The sequence below is a fragment of the Apodemus sylvaticus genome, chromosome X, assembly GCF_947179515.1.
Source record: "Apodemus sylvaticus chromosome X, mApoSyl1.1, whole genome shotgun sequence".
NCBI lineage: Eukaryota > Metazoa > Chordata > Mammalia > Rodentia > Muridae > Apodemus > Apodemus sylvaticus.
This window is the reverse complement of record NC_067495.1, coordinates 14,092,547-14,111,015: the sequence shown is the minus strand read 5'-3', so window position 1 is coordinate 14,111,015 and position 18,469 is coordinate 14,092,547. Positions and strand designations below refer to the sequence as shown.

The window sequence follows — 18,469 nt, the reverse complement described above, 5'->3', positions numbered from 1 at the left end:
TTAGGCAAATGGATGGAACTAGAAAGTGTTATCCTGAGTGAGGCAACCCAATCACAAAAGAATACACATGGAATGCACTCACTAATAAGTGGATGTTAGCCCAAAAGCTCAAAATAAACAAGTTACAATTCACCAAGCTCAAGAAGAAGGAGGACGTAAGTGTGTGTGCTTCGGTTCCTCTAAGAAAGGGAACAAAATACTCACAGGAACAATAAGGTAGACAATGTGTGGAGCAGAGACTGAAGTAAAGGCCACCCAGAGACTGCCCTACCTGGGGATTCATCCTGTGAACAGTCAACAAAACCTGACACTACTATGGACGACAAGAAGTGTATACCAAAAGGAGCATGCCACGGTTGTCTCTGGAGGGACCCTTCCAGAGCCTAAGAAATACAGAGGCAGATGCTAACAACCAACTATTGGACTGGGCATGGGGTCTCCAATGGAGGAGCTGGAGGGGCATCTGGAGGAGCTGAAGGGGTTTACAGGCCCATGGGAAGAACAATGATTTTGGCCACCCAGATGCCCCAAGACTCCCAGGGACTGAACCATCAACCAAGGGGTTTACAGGCCCATGGGAAGAACAATGATTTTGGCCACCCAGATGCCCCAAGACTCCCAGGGACTGAACCATCAACCAAGGGGCACACATGGTTTCAGGCAAAAATGTGGCAGAGGAAGCCCTTGTTGGGCATCAGTGGGAGGAATGGTCCTTGGTCAGGTAAAGGCTCAACAAAGACCCAAACAAAGGGAAACTGAGGGCAGAATGAGGGAGTGTGTTGGGTGGAGAGGCATAAACATGGACGCAGGGGGAAGGAGGAAGGGGAGGAATTGGGGGGTCATAGGGGAGGGGGGATATCAGGAAAGGTTTTACCATTGGCAATGTAAATGAAGACAATATTCAATAAAAAATAAATTAATTAAAAAATAAAAACTTTTAGATGCCCATGAACATACAAGAAGTCTACAGGCTTCCAGTCTCTACCTCTGGATCAGGAACAGCCTTGGCAAAGGTGCTCCCATCTCCAGGCAGTACAAGAGGCCAGCTGTGCACCCGGAGGCCAGCTGGGAGGAGGCAGCGTGCACTGCTGAGTCCCCCCTTGCAGAGCAGAGGATCCAGTCCTGAGGCCTCTTGCAGGAGCCTTCCAGTCTCCGCCTCTGGATCAGGAACAGCCTCGGCCACTGTGCCCAGTCTCCAGGCAGTGCAAGAGGCCAGCTGTGCACCCGGAGGACAGCTAGGAAGAAGCACCTTGTACTGGCCAGCATTGACAACAAGACCAACTAACACCAGTGAGAAATAGATAGCAAAAGGCAAACATAGGAACATTACTAACAGAAATCAAGGCAATATGTCAGCATCGAAAACCAATTCTCCATTAACAGCATGTCCCGGATACCCCAACACACGAGAAAAACAAGATTTGGATTTAAAATCACTGGTCATGATGCTGTTACAGGAACATATGAAGGACATAAATAAATCTCTTAATGAAATTAAGGAGAAAAGGGATCAAAAGTTAGAAACCCTTACAAGGGAAACACAAAAATCATTGAAAGAAATTCAGGAGACTATGGGTCAAAAGATAGAAACCAATAAGGAGGGGGAAAAATCACTTAAAGAAATAAAGGAGAACTTTGGTCAACAGGCTGAGGTCATGAACGAGGAAACAAAAAGATCTCTTAAAGAATTACAGGAAAACACAAACAAGCAAGCAAAGGAGCTGAGCAAAACCATCCAGAATCTAAAAACAGAAGTAGAAACAACTAAGAAATCACAAAGGGGGACAGCTTTGGAGATAGAAAACCTTGGGAAGAAATCAAGGGCCATAGATGCAAATATCAAAAACAGAATACAAGAGATAGAAGAAAGATTCTCAGATGATGAAGATACCATAGAAACCATGGACTCAACAGTTAAAGAAAATGCAAAAAGTGTGCAACCCAAAACATCCAGGAAATGCAGGACACAATGAGAAGACCAAACCTAAGGATTATAGGCATAGATGAGAGCGAAGATTTACAACTTAATGGGCCAGCAAATATCTTCAATAAAATTATGGAAGAAAACTTCCCTAATCTAAAGAGAGAGATGCCCATGAATATACAAGAAGCCTACAGAACTCCAAACAGACTGGACCAGAACAGAAATACCTCCTGTCACATAATAATCAAAACCCCAAATGTACTAAACAAAGAAAGAATATTAAAGGCAGTAAGAGAAAAAGGCCAAGTAACATATAAAGGAAGACCTATCAGAATCACAGCAGACTTTTCACCTGAGACTATGAGAGCTAGAAGATCCTGGGCAGATCTCATGCAGACTCTAAGAGAACAAAAATGCCAGCCAAAACTACTATACCCAGCAAAACTCTCAATCACCATAGATGGAGAAACCAAGATATTCCATGACAAAATCAAGTTTACCCAATATCTTTCCACAAACCAAGCTCTACAAAGGATAATAGGAGGAAAACACCAATACAAGGAAGGAAACTTCACCCTGGAAAAAGTAAGATAGTAAACTTCTTTCATCAAACCCAAAAGAAAATAACCAATAAAATATAAAAAATAACATCAAAAATGATAGGAAGTAATAATCACTATTCCTTAATATCTCTTAACATCAATCGATTCAGTCCCCCCAATAAAAAGGCATAGACTAACGGACTGGATATGTAAACAGGACCCTACATTTTGCTGCATAAAGGAAACACACCTGAGTGTCAAAGACAAACACTACCTTAAAGTAAAAGGCTGGAAGACAGTTTTACAAGAAAATGGTCTCAGGAAACAAGCCAGAGTAGCCATTATAATATCAGATAAATTGACATTCAACCTAAAGTCATCAAAAGAGACACTGAGGGACACTTCTTGCTGGTCAAAGGAAAAATACAACAAGAAGAACTCTTAATCCTGAACATCTATGCTCCAAATGCAAGGGCACCCTCATTCATAAAAGAAACTTTACTAAAGCTCAAAGCATACATTGCACCTAACACAATAATTGTGGGTGACTTCAACACTGCACTTTCCTCAATGGACGGATCAGGAAAACAGAAACTGAACAGGGACACAGTGAAACTAATTGAAGCATTGGACCAATTAGATTTAACAGATATATATAGAACTTTTCATCTAAAAGCAAAAGAAAATACCTTTTTCTCAGCACCTCATGGTACCTTCTCCAAAATCGACCACATAATTGGTCACGGGACAGACCTCAACAGATATAAGAAGATCAAAATAATCCCATGCCTCCTATCAGATCACTATGGAGTAAAAGTAGTCTTCAATAGCAACAAAAACATCAGAAAACCCACATACACATGGAAACTGAACAATACTCTACTCAATGACACCTAGGTCAAGGAAGAAAGAAAGAAATCAAAGACTGAAATCAAACAAGTAGAAACAAAGAGAACCATACAAAGAATCACCAAAACCAGGAGCTGGTTCTTTGAGAAAATCAACAAGATAAATTAACCCTTAGCCAGAGTAACCAAAGGACACAGAGACAGTATCCAGATTAACAAAATTAGAAATGAAAAAGGAGATATAACAACAGAAACTGAGGAAATTCAAAAAATCATCAGATCCTACTACAAAAGCCTATACTCAACACAACTAGAGAATCTGGAGGAAATGGACAGCTTCCTAGACATATATCCGACACCAAAACTAAATCAGGATCAAATAGATCATTTAACAGTCCCATAACACCTGAAGAAATAAAAAGGGTCATAGAAAGTCTCCTAACCAAAAAAGCACGGGACCAGATGGCTTCAGTGCAGAGTTCTATCAGACCTTCATAGAAGACCTAACACCAATACTGTTCAAACTATTCCACAAAATAGAAACAGAAGGAACTCTACCCAACTCCTTCTATGAAGCCACAATTACGCTGATACCAAAACCACATAAAAATCCAACAAAGAAAGAGAACTTCAGGCCAATTTCCCTTATGAATATTGATGCAAAAATACTTAATAAAATTCTTTCCAACTGAATCCAAGAACACATCAAGATGATCATCCACCATGATCAAGTAGGCTTCATCCCAGGGATACAGGGATGGTTCAATATAAGGAAATCCATCAATGCAATCTACTACATAAACAAACTCAAAGAAAAAAACCACATGGTCATCTCATTAGATGCTGAAAAAGCATTTGACAAAATTCAGCATCCTTTCATGCTTAAAGTCTTGGAAAGAACAGGAATTCAAGGCCCATACCTAAACATAGTTAAAGCAATATACGGCAAACTGGTAGCCAACATCAAACTAAATGGAGAGAAACTTGAAGCAATCCCACTAAAATCAGGGACTAGACAAGGCTGTCCTCTCTCTCCATATCTTTTCAATATAGTACTTTAAGTTCTAGCTAGAGCAATTAGACAACATAAGGAGGTCAAGGGGATACTAATTGGAAAGGAAGAAGTCAAATTATCACTATTTGCAGATGACATGATAGTCTACTTAAGTGACCCAAAAACCTCAACCAGAGAACTCCTACAGCTGATAAACAACTTCAGCAAAGTGGCTTATAAAAAGTGGAGTTATAAAATCAACTCAAGCAAATCAGTTGCCTTCCTATACTCAAACGATAAGCAGGCTGAGAAAGAAGTTAGGGAAATGACACCCTTCACAATAGCCACAAATAGGCACTCAGGGCTATGAGTTTTCCTCTTAGCACTGCTTTCATTGTGTCGCATAGATTTGGGTATGTTGTATCTTCATTTTCATTCAATTCTAAAAAAATCTTTGATTTATTTCTTTCTTCCTTGACCAAGGTATCATTGAGTAGAGTATTGTTCAGTTTCCATGTGTATGTGGGCTTTCTGATGTTTTTGTTGCTATTGAAGACCACTTTTTCTCCATAGTGATCTGATAGGAGGCATGGGATTATTTCGATCTTCTTATATTTGTTGAGGTCTGTCCTGTGACCAATTATATGGTTGATTTTGGAGAAGGTACCATGAGGTGCTGAGAAAAAGTAGTGGGATCCAATGCCCTCCTCTGGCATGTCTGAAGACAGTGACACTGTACTCACATACATTAAATAAATAAATAAATAAATAAATAAATAAATAAATAAATATTTTTCTAAAAAGAATATGTTGTCCTTATAAGAGTTGCCTTAGTCATGGTGTCTGTTCACAGTAATAGAACCCTAACTAAGATACCAGGATTCAGTTGATTACCAGGCCTCCCATACTTACTAGGTCTCACTTGCATACGAGGCCTCAAATGGATTCCAGGCTTTCTATGTTTGGGACCCTTTCCTTGCATGCTATGCTTCTCATATTAACAAGGCAACACATGTATACCTGGCTTAACATTCCATCTAGGAATTTATACGCACCGGGTCTCCCATGTTTCCAAGGTATCTTTTATACTTATTAGCCCTTCCAAGATTTTCACATCTTTCTTTGTTTCTAGGACTCCCATGGTTAGTATGCCTCCCCAATCTAGCCAGGCTACTCATACTTTCCAGGCCTCTCAGAAATGCAGTCCTCCAATGTATATCAGACATCCCATCCTTTTTAGGTCTCCCATCTTTCCAGGTTGTCCTTGGGTTCTAGGACTCCAGTGCTTATTAGGCCTTCCCATGATTCCAAGGCTACTAATGCTTCTAATCCTAAAGTGGTTTCTAGGCCTCCTATGATTATTAGACCTTCCTTGCATACTAAGCTTCTTATATTAACCAGTATTTCCATGTATATCTGTCCTAACCTGCCATCTAAGACTCTGGTACTTAACCAGGTCTCCCATGCTTGCTGTACATTTTATGCTTATCAGACCTCCTATGTTTATCAGACCTTGGATCATTCTTAGTCCTTCCAAGATTTCCAGGTCTTTCTTTGTTTCTAGGATACCCATGGTTAGTTGGCCTCCCCATGCTTGCCAGACTACTCATGTTTTCTAGGCCACTCAAGCTTTCCAGGCCTCCCAAGCATACCAGGCTGTCTATGGTTATAGGACGGACCTCCCCTTTTTTCTACGTTTCTTATGCTTTCAGATTCCACAGGTTCTACCATTCCCATGCTTACTAAGCCTCCCAAAATTTCCAGGCTTCTTGTGCAATAGGGCCTACTAAACTCTCCAGGTCCCTCAGGCTTACCAGGCCTCTTGTGTTTATCAGTTCTTCCATCTTTATTAGGCCCACCATGCTGTTCAGGTCCTTCTGGGGTTCTGGGACTTCCCTGCTTACTAGACCTCCTAAGGTTTCCAAGACTTCCAGGTTCAGCAGGCCTTAAACATTTGCATAAACAATATCCCATGTTAACCAGGCATCCCATACTTACCAGAGCTACCAGGGTGCTAGGCCACATTTGGTTATGAGACCTGACATATTCTTCAGGCCTCCCCTCATTACTTGTCCTTAGTTGCTAACTAGGCCTTACATGCTTGCCATACTTCCCATACTAGGCCTCACATGTTCACAATGCCTCCCATGTTTACTAGGCAACATATGGTTATTCCAGCTTCCATGGTTACTAGGCCTCCCATGTATACCATGTACTAACAATTACTCCAGGCCTCCAATGATTAAGAGGCTTATGATGCTATCTAGGCCTGTTATGCTTGTGATGCCCTCATGCATATCAGGCCTCCGAAGCTTTCCAGGTCTCTCAGGTTATGCAGGCCTGAAATAGTTACCAGGCTGGATACTGCCAGGCTTACTTGGTCTCTCATACTTACCAAGTCTACAATGGTTGCTAGGCATCAGTTGGTAACTAGACATCACATACTTCTCAGACTTCTCTTGGTTACTAGGCCTCATGTGCTTATCATGCCTCCTATGGTTGCTAGGCCTCACCTAGTTACTTGGCCTCACATGTTCACCAGGCCTCACATGGTTATTCTACCTCCCATGTTTAGTAGGCTTTTCATGAATGCCTTGTCCTGACATGTTTACCAGGTCTCTCATGTTTATCAGACCTATCATGCTATCTATGCCTCTTAGGTGAACTAGGCCTTTGAAGCTTACCAGGCCTCCTGAGGTTTCCAGCCCTCCCAGGCTTAGCAGGCCTTAAACATTTACCAAAAACATAACTTTAGCCATTTTGTATTCAGTATCCATTTTGCTCATAAGGTAAAATTAAATTCAGGTTCTCAGGCTCTACTTCCCAGAATAATTATTAATAACTGACAGTGAAGAGTGCTACTAATAAGCCAAAAAGTTATGGTTCAATCATTCATACCCTGTTAATTCAAAGTTCTGAAATTCCCCAGTTCACCACATGTCCACCTTCCCATTTACCTCACTCAGGACCAATCAACTTAAAGTGTGGCTGATAATACTTTACCTAGATAGCCAAAAATATGGTACCATGTCACTGATTGTCTTTAGATGTTTGAACCTAGTTTTTCATATAAAAAGCCTGTCCTGAAGACAAACTGGTGCCGCATTAGCTTTTCCTTCTTGTAGTCCGGGATGTCCAGTATTATGGTTTGTGGTCAATAAACTATTCTTGCTTAACTGAAAGTGGTGTGTTTATGGTTTGTGTGACAACTCTCAGACCTCAACACCATACTTATCAGCACTCTCATACTTACCCAACCTACCAGGGTACTAGGACCCACCTGGTTACCCACCTGGTTACAAGGCCTTCCATCTTCTCCAGGCCTCCATTGATCATTAGGATTCAATTGCTAATTCAACCAGGCCTCTCATAGTTAACTAAGCAACTACTAGGCCTCAAGAAATTTCTAGGCCTCCCATGGTTATAAGACTTTCTATGTATACTAAGCTTCTCATATTAACCAAACTTTCCGTGTATACCTGGCCTAACATGTCACTTAGGATTACCAGGTCTCCCATGGTTCCCACACATCTTGTGCTCACCAGGACTTCCATGTTTACTAGAACTCACATACTTACCAGTCCTTCCAAGATCTCCAAGTCTTTCTTTGGTAGTAGAACTCCCATGGTTAGTAGGCCTCCCCATGCTTCCTAGGCTATTAATGTTTTCCAGATCTCCTTAGCTTCCCAGGCCTCTTAGGCATTCCAGACCTCCAATGTTTATCAGAGCACCCCACCCCCAATTATTTATAGGCCTTGGAGAGGAAACTTAATGGTTCTTTGGAAAGTCAGTTATGTTGAATGGTGTTTTGCTGCGGCAAACACTTGAAGGAACATTTTGCTGAAGTTGACACATGTGAAAGGCTAAGGCAGACTTGTGAATGAAACTTTTGCTGAAGCAGACACAGATGAAAGGATGTTCTGCTAAGGCAAGCATGAAAAAGGACACACAATGAAAAATTCTTTGCTAACTGCATGCATGTATTGGTCCTTACATTGCATTGTTGAGCTGCATTTGTCAAGACTGCATAGAGAGAAACACCAAAAAACTTCTGGTGGTGTGCTGCAGTTTCTTGTTGCTTCCTTGAACTCAGGATGATTGACAGAGTGATGCTAGCTGAGACAGACTCACATGCTGAGGTAAGACACATGGAGGACATGTGATATTTGGAGGAAGTATAAAAGGGACTAGAAAGATAGTGAAGGAGCCTGAGCTTGTCTTGCTTGCATAGCAAAACACCTCTTGGTCTAGTATCTTTGATGATCTGATCTTCTTCACTTCACTGAGAGAGACATAGTGGAGAACTTTTCCTGGCATTCCTCCTGGTCCCTCATACCAATTTGGCTGAGAAGCCTGGTTGTCTCTGTTAAGTAGTGCCACTGCTGCTGATTCCTGTTTGCTATCTTAACTCTACTGGACTGTAGCTGCTGTTTCATGTGTGGTAATTGCCTGCCTAGAAGACTGGTCTGCAGCTGCTGTATCATATTTGGTGTTTGATATTGGACTGAATTTCTGCCAAAGAAGATTAAGCTCACCCCCAAAGAACTATCACTGAACATGTCCACTTCCTCCATAGCCTAATAATTGTTCTCTTCCTCTACCTCTGCTGGGTGGTGGGCTAGAGAAGAGGTTGAACCTTTAATAAAAGTAGGTTGTAAAAAAAAAATTACGGTTACAATGCTTTCCATATTTCCCAGGTCTTTTGTGTGTTCTAGCACTCTAAAGCTTTCTGGCAAGCTTCTTACAATTATTGGGTGTTTTCCCAGGAGTCACAGGCTAACTAGGAATCTCTTGGTGATCAGACCTCCAAATCTTACTAGGTCACCCATGTTTCCTGATCTTCTTTGGGTTCAAGGACACTTATGCTTACTAGTCCTCAAATGGTTGGACTTTTTTGACTTCCTAAGCATTCCAGGCCTCCCAGACTTACCAAGCCTCCTATGATTCTTAGACATCTCAACCTATCTATGCTTCCCAAAGTTTCCAGGTCTTCCTGGGGTTCTAGGCCTCCCATGCTTACCAGTCTGCTAATACAGGCCTCCTAAACTTTCCAGATGTTCCAGCCTTACTGGGCCTCTAAGGGTGAGCAGTACCTCTATGGCCTACCATGTTAGCCAGAACTTCCTTCAGTTCTAAGAATACCACGATTGCTGAGCATCCCTATATTTGTCAGATTTCCTGTTCTTATCATGCTTCTTAATCTTTCCAGGCCTCCCACATTTACCATGCCTCCCATACCTCCAAGTCCTCTCATAATTACCAGATCTACCATGGATACTAGGACTCAGTTTCTAACTAGGCCTAACATCTTTACTACACTTCCCTTGGTTACTAAGCCTCATGAGCTTATTTTGCTCACTATAGTTACTAGGCCTTACCTAGTTACTAGGCACCCCATGTTCACCAGGCTTCAAATGATTATTCCAATGCCATGATCACTACTCCTCCAATGTACATCAGATCCTGAGAAGTACAGCAGGCCTCCCATGTTCTAAGGGACCTATCATGCTATCTAGGTCTCTTAGGCTTACCATGCCTCCCATGTTTACAATTCCTCCTACACTTTCCAGGCCTCCAAGACTCAGTAAGCCTCAAACATTTTCCAAGGCTCCCATGCTTACCAGATCTTTCAAACTTACCAGGTCTACCATGGTTACCGGGCCTTGGTTGCTAGCTAAGCCTCACCTACTTAAGGCGTCCTTGGTTACTAGGCCTCATGGACTTATGCCTCCTATTGTTATTAGGCCTCATCTGATCATTAGTACTCACATGTTTACTAGGTTATGGCTTCGCATGAGTTCCTGGTCCTGATTAGTTTACGTGGCCTCTCACGTATACCAGGACTGTCATTCTATCTACTCCTCTTAGGTAAAACTGGGCATCCCATGCTTACCAGCTTAGGAGGACTGGTAAGAAGGAGCAATGGGAAAAATAATAGGTCTAGATAGCATGATAGGCCCCTTAAACACTGGAGGCCTGCTACACTACTCAGGACCTCACATATACGGAAGGCCTAGTAACCTTGGAAGGTTGAATAATTATGTAAGTCCTTCTAAACAGGTAAGGCTTAGAAAACATAACAGGCATGATGAACTGGTGAGGCTTAGGAACCAAGGTGAGTATGGTGAAAGTGTGAGGCTTTTCTAAAAAGTGGGGCCTAATATGGGTGGTAGATGTGGTAAATTGGAGAGGCCTTGGAGACATGGGAGGCATGGTAAATGTGGGAGGCCTGGCAAGATTAGGAAGCTTGGTGAGAACAGGAAATCTGACAAACATAGGGAGGATCATCAATCATGGTATTATTAGAACCGAAGGAAGACTTCATAAACATCTTAGGCCTAGTAAGCATAGGGGTTGTGCTTAGCATTAGAGGCCTAGTAAGGCTGGAAGGTCAGTTGAACACAGGAAGCCTGGTAAACATTGGTGGCCTGAGAAATTTAAGAGGCCTGTTAAGTATGAGTAGCTTGGCAAACCTGGGGAGTCCTAGTAAGCATGGGAATTCTAGAAACAAAGAAAGAGCTGCAAAGATTGGGAAGCATGGTTACTATGGGATGAACAAAAAAACATAGGAAGCTTGGTACGTCTGGGGGAGGCCTGGAAAGCTTAGAGTCTGGGTAAGAATGAGAAGCCTCTGAATACTGGGAGGCCTGGGAAATACAGGCATCTTAGAACCCAAGGAACGTGGAAAACACGGGAGGCCTTGTAAGGATGGAAGGAGCAATAAACGTGGGAAGTCTGACAAGCCTTGGAGAACTAGAAAGCTTCAGAGGCCTGATCAGCATTAGGAGCCAGGTGAATAAGGGTAGACAGAGTAAGCATTAGAGCCCTCCAACCAAAAACAAACCATGGAAAGCACTGGAGGCCTAGAAAGATTTGGGAGGTGTGAAAATACATCAGATGTCTGCTAAGCCAGGGAGGCCTGGAAACCACAGCAGGCCTGAAGATGACGAGAAGCATCCAAGGATAGGGAAGCCCAGTGAGCACGGGAGTCCTAGAACCCAAGTACACCCAGAAGCACAGGAGTCCTAGTAGGGACAGGAGGGTGGGACATGATACAAACAAGGGACTTGTTAGCCTGAGACTGCTGGAAACGCAAGGAGGCCCAATGCAAAGGGGAAGGCTGGCAAGATTTGGATGGCCTAGTAAACATGGGAGTCCTAGAACCCTGCAATCCCTGGAAAGCATGGGAAACCTAGAACAAATGGGAGCTGTGATAAGAATAAGAGCTGGGAGTCCAAGAAAGCATAGGAGGCCTGGGGATCACAAACAATGGGGGAGGCACTGCAACTACGGCAATCCTAGAACCAAAGAAACACCTGGAAAACTTGGAAGGCCTGGTAAGGATGTGAGCTCTGTTAATGTGGGAGGCCTGGTGAGCATAAGATGAGCAGGAAGCCTGGGAACCCTGGTAATCAAAAGTCTGCAATGGCAGCTTAGGCCGGGTGTACATGGAAGCCTGGTTAGGATGAGAAGAAGCATAGTATACCTGGACTCCCTCAAAGCCATGAAAATCCTAGAAACTATTTGAGGCCTAGTAGCCAAGTGAGGCCTAGTAATCATGTGAGGCCTGGTAAGCAACTGAGGGCTCTTAACCAAGGGAGGCCTGGAGAATATGGAAGGCCTTGTAATCAGGTGGATCCCAGTTCCCTGACAGGCTGGGTGAGGATGAGAGGGTGGGTAAGCACTGGAGATGTGGTAAAGGCTTCAAGCTTCGTTAGCCTGGGAGGACTGAAAGGCTTGTTCAGTACCCAGCATTCATGAGGTCTAGTAATGATGCGACTTTTCTTATGAGGTGTGGTGTGCATGTGAGTACAAGTAAACATAGGTGAAGTCTAGTACCCATAGGAGGCATAATGAGCACATGAGGCTAGTAGCGAAAGGAAGGATGGTAAAGACCAGGAAAGGACAACTCTCAGCTTCATATAGAAAAGAAAACAACTCAGGATAGCTAGTACAATCCTGAATATAAAAGGAACTTCCGGGAACTCAATTCCAGTTCAAGTAAGACTACGATGCTATGGCATTGAAGAAAAAAAAAAAAATGTAGTATGTAGTAAAAACAGCATGGCATTGGGAAAGAACACTGATCAAGGGAACATTTTATGGGGACTTTAAAAGTTGGATTAAGTGGATTTTGTACCATACCATGGTTGTGGACCTATGAAGACCAAGGGTTGGATGGTTATGGCTTAAACGTGATGTGTTTGAGTATCATGCTGACCAGAGGAAAAGTTGTGACAGCATCTACAACCATGAGAGAGTCTAGGCTCTGGAAATGCCTGTTGAAGGTTGTCTTGATTTCGTAAAGTGACTTGGGAAGACCTATCTATCCTCAGTGGCACTGTTCCTTGACTCTGATCCTGCACTCTACCCAATGGAGAAAGTTAGTGGAGAATTTGCACAAAGGTCATCTCTTTCTCCTGCAGGTGTAATGTGGCCAGCTTTCTCAACCTCCTGGCCTGAAAGCCTAGAGACTCAACATATGAGATGAAGTCAACTGTTGCTCCTAAGGTGCTTTCCTAGGTCTTTTAAAAGAAAGTCAAGGCAATAGGAAATGAAACTAAGGCCTAGAAATTGAGCAAGATACTGTGAGACAGCTCATTATCTTGATAGTCAGATAATAGGCATCATGAAGACCTGTTTTCCATTTTCTGGCTTGGTTATCACTTTCAAAATTTGCATTCTTGGTATTTACACTTACATCAATACATAAATATGTTACATGAGTAAACATAAATACATTACACGAGTATATATAAATATATTACATGAGTATATATACTTCTATGTAAATATATTCCATGTATAATTCACTTGTTTAAACAGCATACGACACAATATATAACTACAAGATCAATATCTGTTTGTATGCATTTATAGTTAGAGATAATCAGCAGTAAATATTTTCCAAACCCATACTTGACACTACTTGGTTCTTTGAAAGCCCACACCAACACGGACGAGTCTCAATCATTCCTACTTAAGCAATGATTTGCATCTTATAAATTTTCATAATGAAAGAAATGGTTCACAACAGTTTCAGCAATGGAGTGATTTTTATTTGTCTCAACTTTAGCTAGGGCCAATTCTACTTAAGTTCATTGAGATGTTTTTCCTTGCAAACATAGTCTCTTATTTCCATTTCAAGTTTGACACTTGGCAGTAAATGAAAATCAGAAGACTAGCTTCATTTGATTTGATTTGACAAATACTTTGTTGGACGTGAAAGATTTCTTCAGAAATACATGGAAATAAGGTGATGGTGGGAAGCAGTCACTTCTGGTGGTATAGGACTTGCAAGAATTGTCAGTTTGTTGTTGGTCTTCTTTACTGTATTCATGACACAGCCTTCAGATTAAATGAGCCATTCGATGAATGCAAAATGCTCTTACAGTCTAAAAAATGATGAGATTACTCGTTTTCTGCACTTGCTAGGTTTACGAACAGGAAATTGCCAAATATATACAAAGGGAAGGTTAGAATTTCAGTATCCAAATTCATTACAATTTGCTCCTCATTATATTCAAATGTAAGGATTTTATAACCTGTTGTTTTACTGAAAGTTACTTTCTGGTTGGAGTCAAAACACATCAAAGTTATTCTGAATATGATATTTCGGATATGGTTTTCGCAAGCAGAACCATCACACTCCTGATGCATTTGCCTGAAAATTACACACTGCCTGGTAAAGGTGACACGAATAGGAAAGTTAAGTCGGGAAGCTGACCACTTCCAAGTGTATCTACCATCTTTGGGGATCCTTTTACCACATCTCATGGTGCACTCTTCGAGCTGTTCTTCATTGATGGTTTGTGGTCCCGTTGCCCCGTATTCTTGTGCATGTAGCAAAATCAGCCACTGTTGTTTATAAACGGGAGACAACCAATGCAAAGGAATTAGACGATCCTCTTCAAGAATAATTGTGGAAGCCAAATCACAGATGATGTGCTGGAACCTTAGCGTTTTAAACACTGGTTGAAATATTAGTCCTTCTTCACTTTCAAGAAAACTGATGTTGTGGATATATCCCATGCAGGTGGAAAGCCAGTTGTTAGCATGGTCCAAAAGCTGCATGAAGGTTCCGTTCCAGTATGGATTAAAATAAAGGAACATCCATTTTTTCAGTGTGGTATATACATCCATCTCCTTTTGCCTCACTAGTAAGTCAGAAGAAGAGGCAAGAAGATACATCAACTTTGCATCTACTTCCTTGTAAAGGGCCACACTTGGATGTATCATCAAATTGTGAAGAAGCCATTCAAAGCACTGGGTCTTTACAGCATTTAATCTATAGGTTTCTGCTGCCAAATAATAGGAGCACGCAGTGTTCCTGTTGATGGTTGTCTTCATGATCCCATCACACTGGCGAATTACTCGATCCACCCGAAGCAGGCATGCTGCTGCCAAAACGTGAGGAACTTCCAGAGGTGTTATTGACAAATCCTCATCCGTGTACAAAGAACCAAACACAATGTGCAGAGATCTGGCATCAATATCCTCGTTCTTAATGACCAGTCTAATAACACGACTATGTGATTCTCTCCAAATACCTTTGAGGATGTTAGCAAAGTAGCCTGAATGACATAAAAATACTTTGTGTAAATACCATGTTCTTCCCAGAGCAAGGATTTTAATGTCGCTGTCTTTCCCGTTCAAAAATAAATTTTCATAAGCATAATTAGATGAGATCTTAACCCTCTTCCTGTAGATGTAGTTGAGAACTTGATGTAGATTCACTCCCCGGTTTTGAGGTCCATGAACTTCAGAGCTTGGTGTCAAACCTTCCGAACTGCTCAGTTTTCGCTTGCGACTGACAGATGGACGGCTGGGACTGGCTATGGCTTCTGGCTGTGGCTCTTCCAGGCTGGAACCCCCGCATCTCAAGACCCTGCTGGTTAAAAGCCCCATTGGTGAAACCTCCTAGAACAGACTCTCATAGAGGCTTCTTGGTCGTGGCATTGCTGTAGTCTGCCAGTCCTGGCAAGTCTTCACTGGGTTTCTGTATGAAGGACTCTGACGTCACAGAGAAGGCATGGCCTTCTTCATTGTCCACGTGTGCCCTGCCTGAGCACAGGCCACGCCCCCTGATAGCAAGCCCTTTCAAAGCTAGGAAGTGCATCCAATCCTACCTCTTCCCTTGCTCCCCTCCTCCTGCCCTTCCCACCTCCCCCTCCTCCCTTACTCTTAAGAAATCGCAATTCATAAGAAACCAACTCATATTTTTAAATATTTCTTTGTATTACTCTTTGCTTTTTTTAATTTATTTATTTTTATATACATTACAAATGATTTCCCCTTTTCTGGGTCCCCACTCCCCGCAAGTCCCATAAACCCTCTTTCATCCCCCTATTCTTCCATCCACCTCTTCCCACTTCCCTGTTCTGGAATTCCCCTATACTCTTGCACTGAGTCTTTCCAGAACCAGGGCCCACTCCTCCATTCTTTTTGAACATCATTTAATTTGTGGATTATGTCCTAGGTATTCAAAGTTTCTAGGCTAATATCCACTTATCAGGGAGTGCATACCATGATTGATCTTTTGAGACTGGGTTACCTCACTTAGTATGATGTTCTCCAGCTCCATCCATTTGTCTAAGAATTTCATGAATTCATTGTTTCTAATGGCTGAATAGTACTCCAGTGTGCAAATATACCACATTTTTTTGTATCCATTCCTCCGCTGAAGGACACCTAGGTTCTTTCCAGCTTCTGGCTACTACAAATAGGGCTGCTATGAACATAGTGGAGCATGTGTCCTTATTGCAAGCTGAAGAATCCTCTGGATATATGCCCAGGAGTGGTATAACAGGGTCCTCAGGAAGTGACATACCCAGTTTTCTGAGGAACCACCAGACTGATTTCCAAAGGGGTTGCACCATCTTGCAATCCCACCAGCAGTGGAGGAGTGTTCCTCTTTCTCCACATCCTCGCCAACACCTGCTGTCTCCTGAATTTTTGACCTTAGCCATTCTGACTGGTGTGAGGTGAAATCTCAGGGTTGTTTTGATTTGCATTTCCCTTATAATTAATGATGTTGAACATTTCTTAAGGTGTTTCTCAGCTCTCCGAAGTTCTTCATGTGAAAATTCTTTGTTTAGCTCCGTACCCCACTTTTTAATGGGGTTATTTGGATCTCTGGGTTGTACTTTCTTGAGTTCTTTGCGAGTCTGGTCAGCAAAGACTATTGAGGCAGAGCGAGGTGAACCAATACCAGACGTTCCTCCCACTGTCTGATAGCTCATATGTATATTTTCTTAACATCACCTCACCTCTCACATGTCTGTTTTAGCAAAACATCTGCTAACCTTTGTCTGCTTCTGCCAAACCTTCTCTCACCTGTGTCTGCTTCTGCAAACCATACTCTTTCCTGTATCTCCTTCAGCAAATCATCCTGTCACTCATGTGTCTGCATCAGCAAAACCTTCTTTCACGTGTATCTGCTTTAGCAAAGCATCCTTGCACCAGTGTCTGCTTCAGCAAAGCATCGTTATACCTTTCTGTCCCACTGAATTATCATATAATGTACCTGAATTTCCAATGAAATCAGAAATCTCAACTTCATAATAGTTTCAGAAGTAATAATAATGTTGCATTCCTTAACTTGTTTGCTTTTAGTCATGCCTAGATGACATCCCAAGAATAATCTGTGAGAAGAGTGAACGTCTCACCACACTAGATATTATTAAGAACTTTGATCCCTACAGTGTCAGTATCAGTATTGGCTTTCAGTTGCAATATGAGCCTTTTACTCTCCTTGAGGGCCACCTCTTTTTAGTTGATTCTTATATTGAGTCTTACATCTCTAATAGCTTCCCAGAAATGCTTAAGTGGTGAAAGTATTTGTTCTCTCAGAATACCATTCCTTGTAAAAGCATTAATATAAACATTCCACCTATGAGGAAAATGTAAGCAGAGATGGGATAGAAAAGCTGGTGGGGATGAGAGATTAACTAAAGTTAAGGATATATTTAAAAAGCCACATGGAAAATTACTATTTATAATGCAATTCAAAAAAGTCTCAAAAGACAGATTTAGCAGGTAGATGGCCTGTATGTCTACATAAGGTTGCTGCTGAAATCCAAGGAAAAACCAAAATCCCAATTCCAGATATGAGATACTGCCATATGATATTTTATTCAGGGTGTTTCCAGAAATCTGTAAAATAATCCAGGCTCTTTCCACTCTTTCTGTTTGCCAACCACTACTATCTGATAAGACCCTGATACAAATGACAACCACATGTTGGTTGCAAAATATAGAAGAATTAAGCTGCAGTGGACCTGGAATCTTCCTTCCAGATAGTTAGCTTTCATAGTTCTTCTGGACTGGGCTATGCAGGATACTGGCAGAGTAATGGAATCAAGATTAATGTTATTAGCAGTTTTACCCAGACATGAATTTTATCACGTATAATTCCAATCTTCTGAGAAAGATATGTCCCCCTATACCATAGTGCCATGACTGTTATAAGGGTAGTCTATATCTCTATCTGGATTTGAGGCCAATTTCACAGGAAGATGGAAAATGTCTTTGGCCCTAGGGGAGAACTTACTACTGTTGTATATGTAAAGTCTCAAGGTGTGAAGCTCACTTTTATGTATTGATATTTATATTCATGAGAAAATGCTACTCCAAAGTTCATTCAGAGAAGCCCCTTTTGCAATAAACTGCAGTGGGGATCAATATGTATTACTGCTCAAAGCATGATAATAAGAAATGGTTAAATAGTATTAATGTCTTGTTTAGGCATGAACACTCATGGATCCATAGAAGAAAGAATCTAAAAGCTGGAAGATAAGGAGAAGGGCTATGAAATCTGTTTTTTCACTACAGGACAACCAGGGAAGTCATGACTTCCCAACACCTGTGAGTATTTGTAATGTCTATACATGACTAAAACCTCTCCACAGTAAAGCCTTTGCCAGGTAGGGACCCCATTCCACATTTCCCTCTCTTGCTTACATATTAGGTATTGGTGGGTTGTGAGGGAGAGAGAGTCATTATCTTCCATATATCCACTGTGCAGTGTCCTGCATCTGGTCTCCAAGATAGAGTTTTTAACTCATGGTCACACAGAGAATCCTGGTTAACCTCTAGGTTTCTCAAACACAAACAAACAAGCCTATGTCTGAAACAGAACCAGGAGGAGGAAAGGGTTAGT

General features: G+C 41.8%; 1 protein-coding gene across 1 annotated transcript; it reads right to left on the bottom strand.

The window, feature by feature from the left end:
* Positions 1-13,719: 13,719 nt before the first annotated feature.
* On the bottom strand, positions 13,720-15,216 carry LOC127675274 (germ cell-less protein-like 2). Its single transcript, XM_052171341.1, has one exon. It carries the CDS (start codon positions 15,214-15,216, stop codon positions 13,720-13,722), a length of 1,497 nt encoding a protein of 498 aa, XP_052027301.1.
* Between the last annotated feature and the right edge of the window lie 3,253 nt (positions 15,217-18,469).

What these genes read in the sequence shown, in the direction of transcription:
- LOC127675274 (XM_052171341.1), bottom strand. Translation starts at nt 15,216, where the DNA reads ATGGGGCTTTTAACCAGCAGGGTCTTGAGATGCGGGGGTTCCAGCCTG.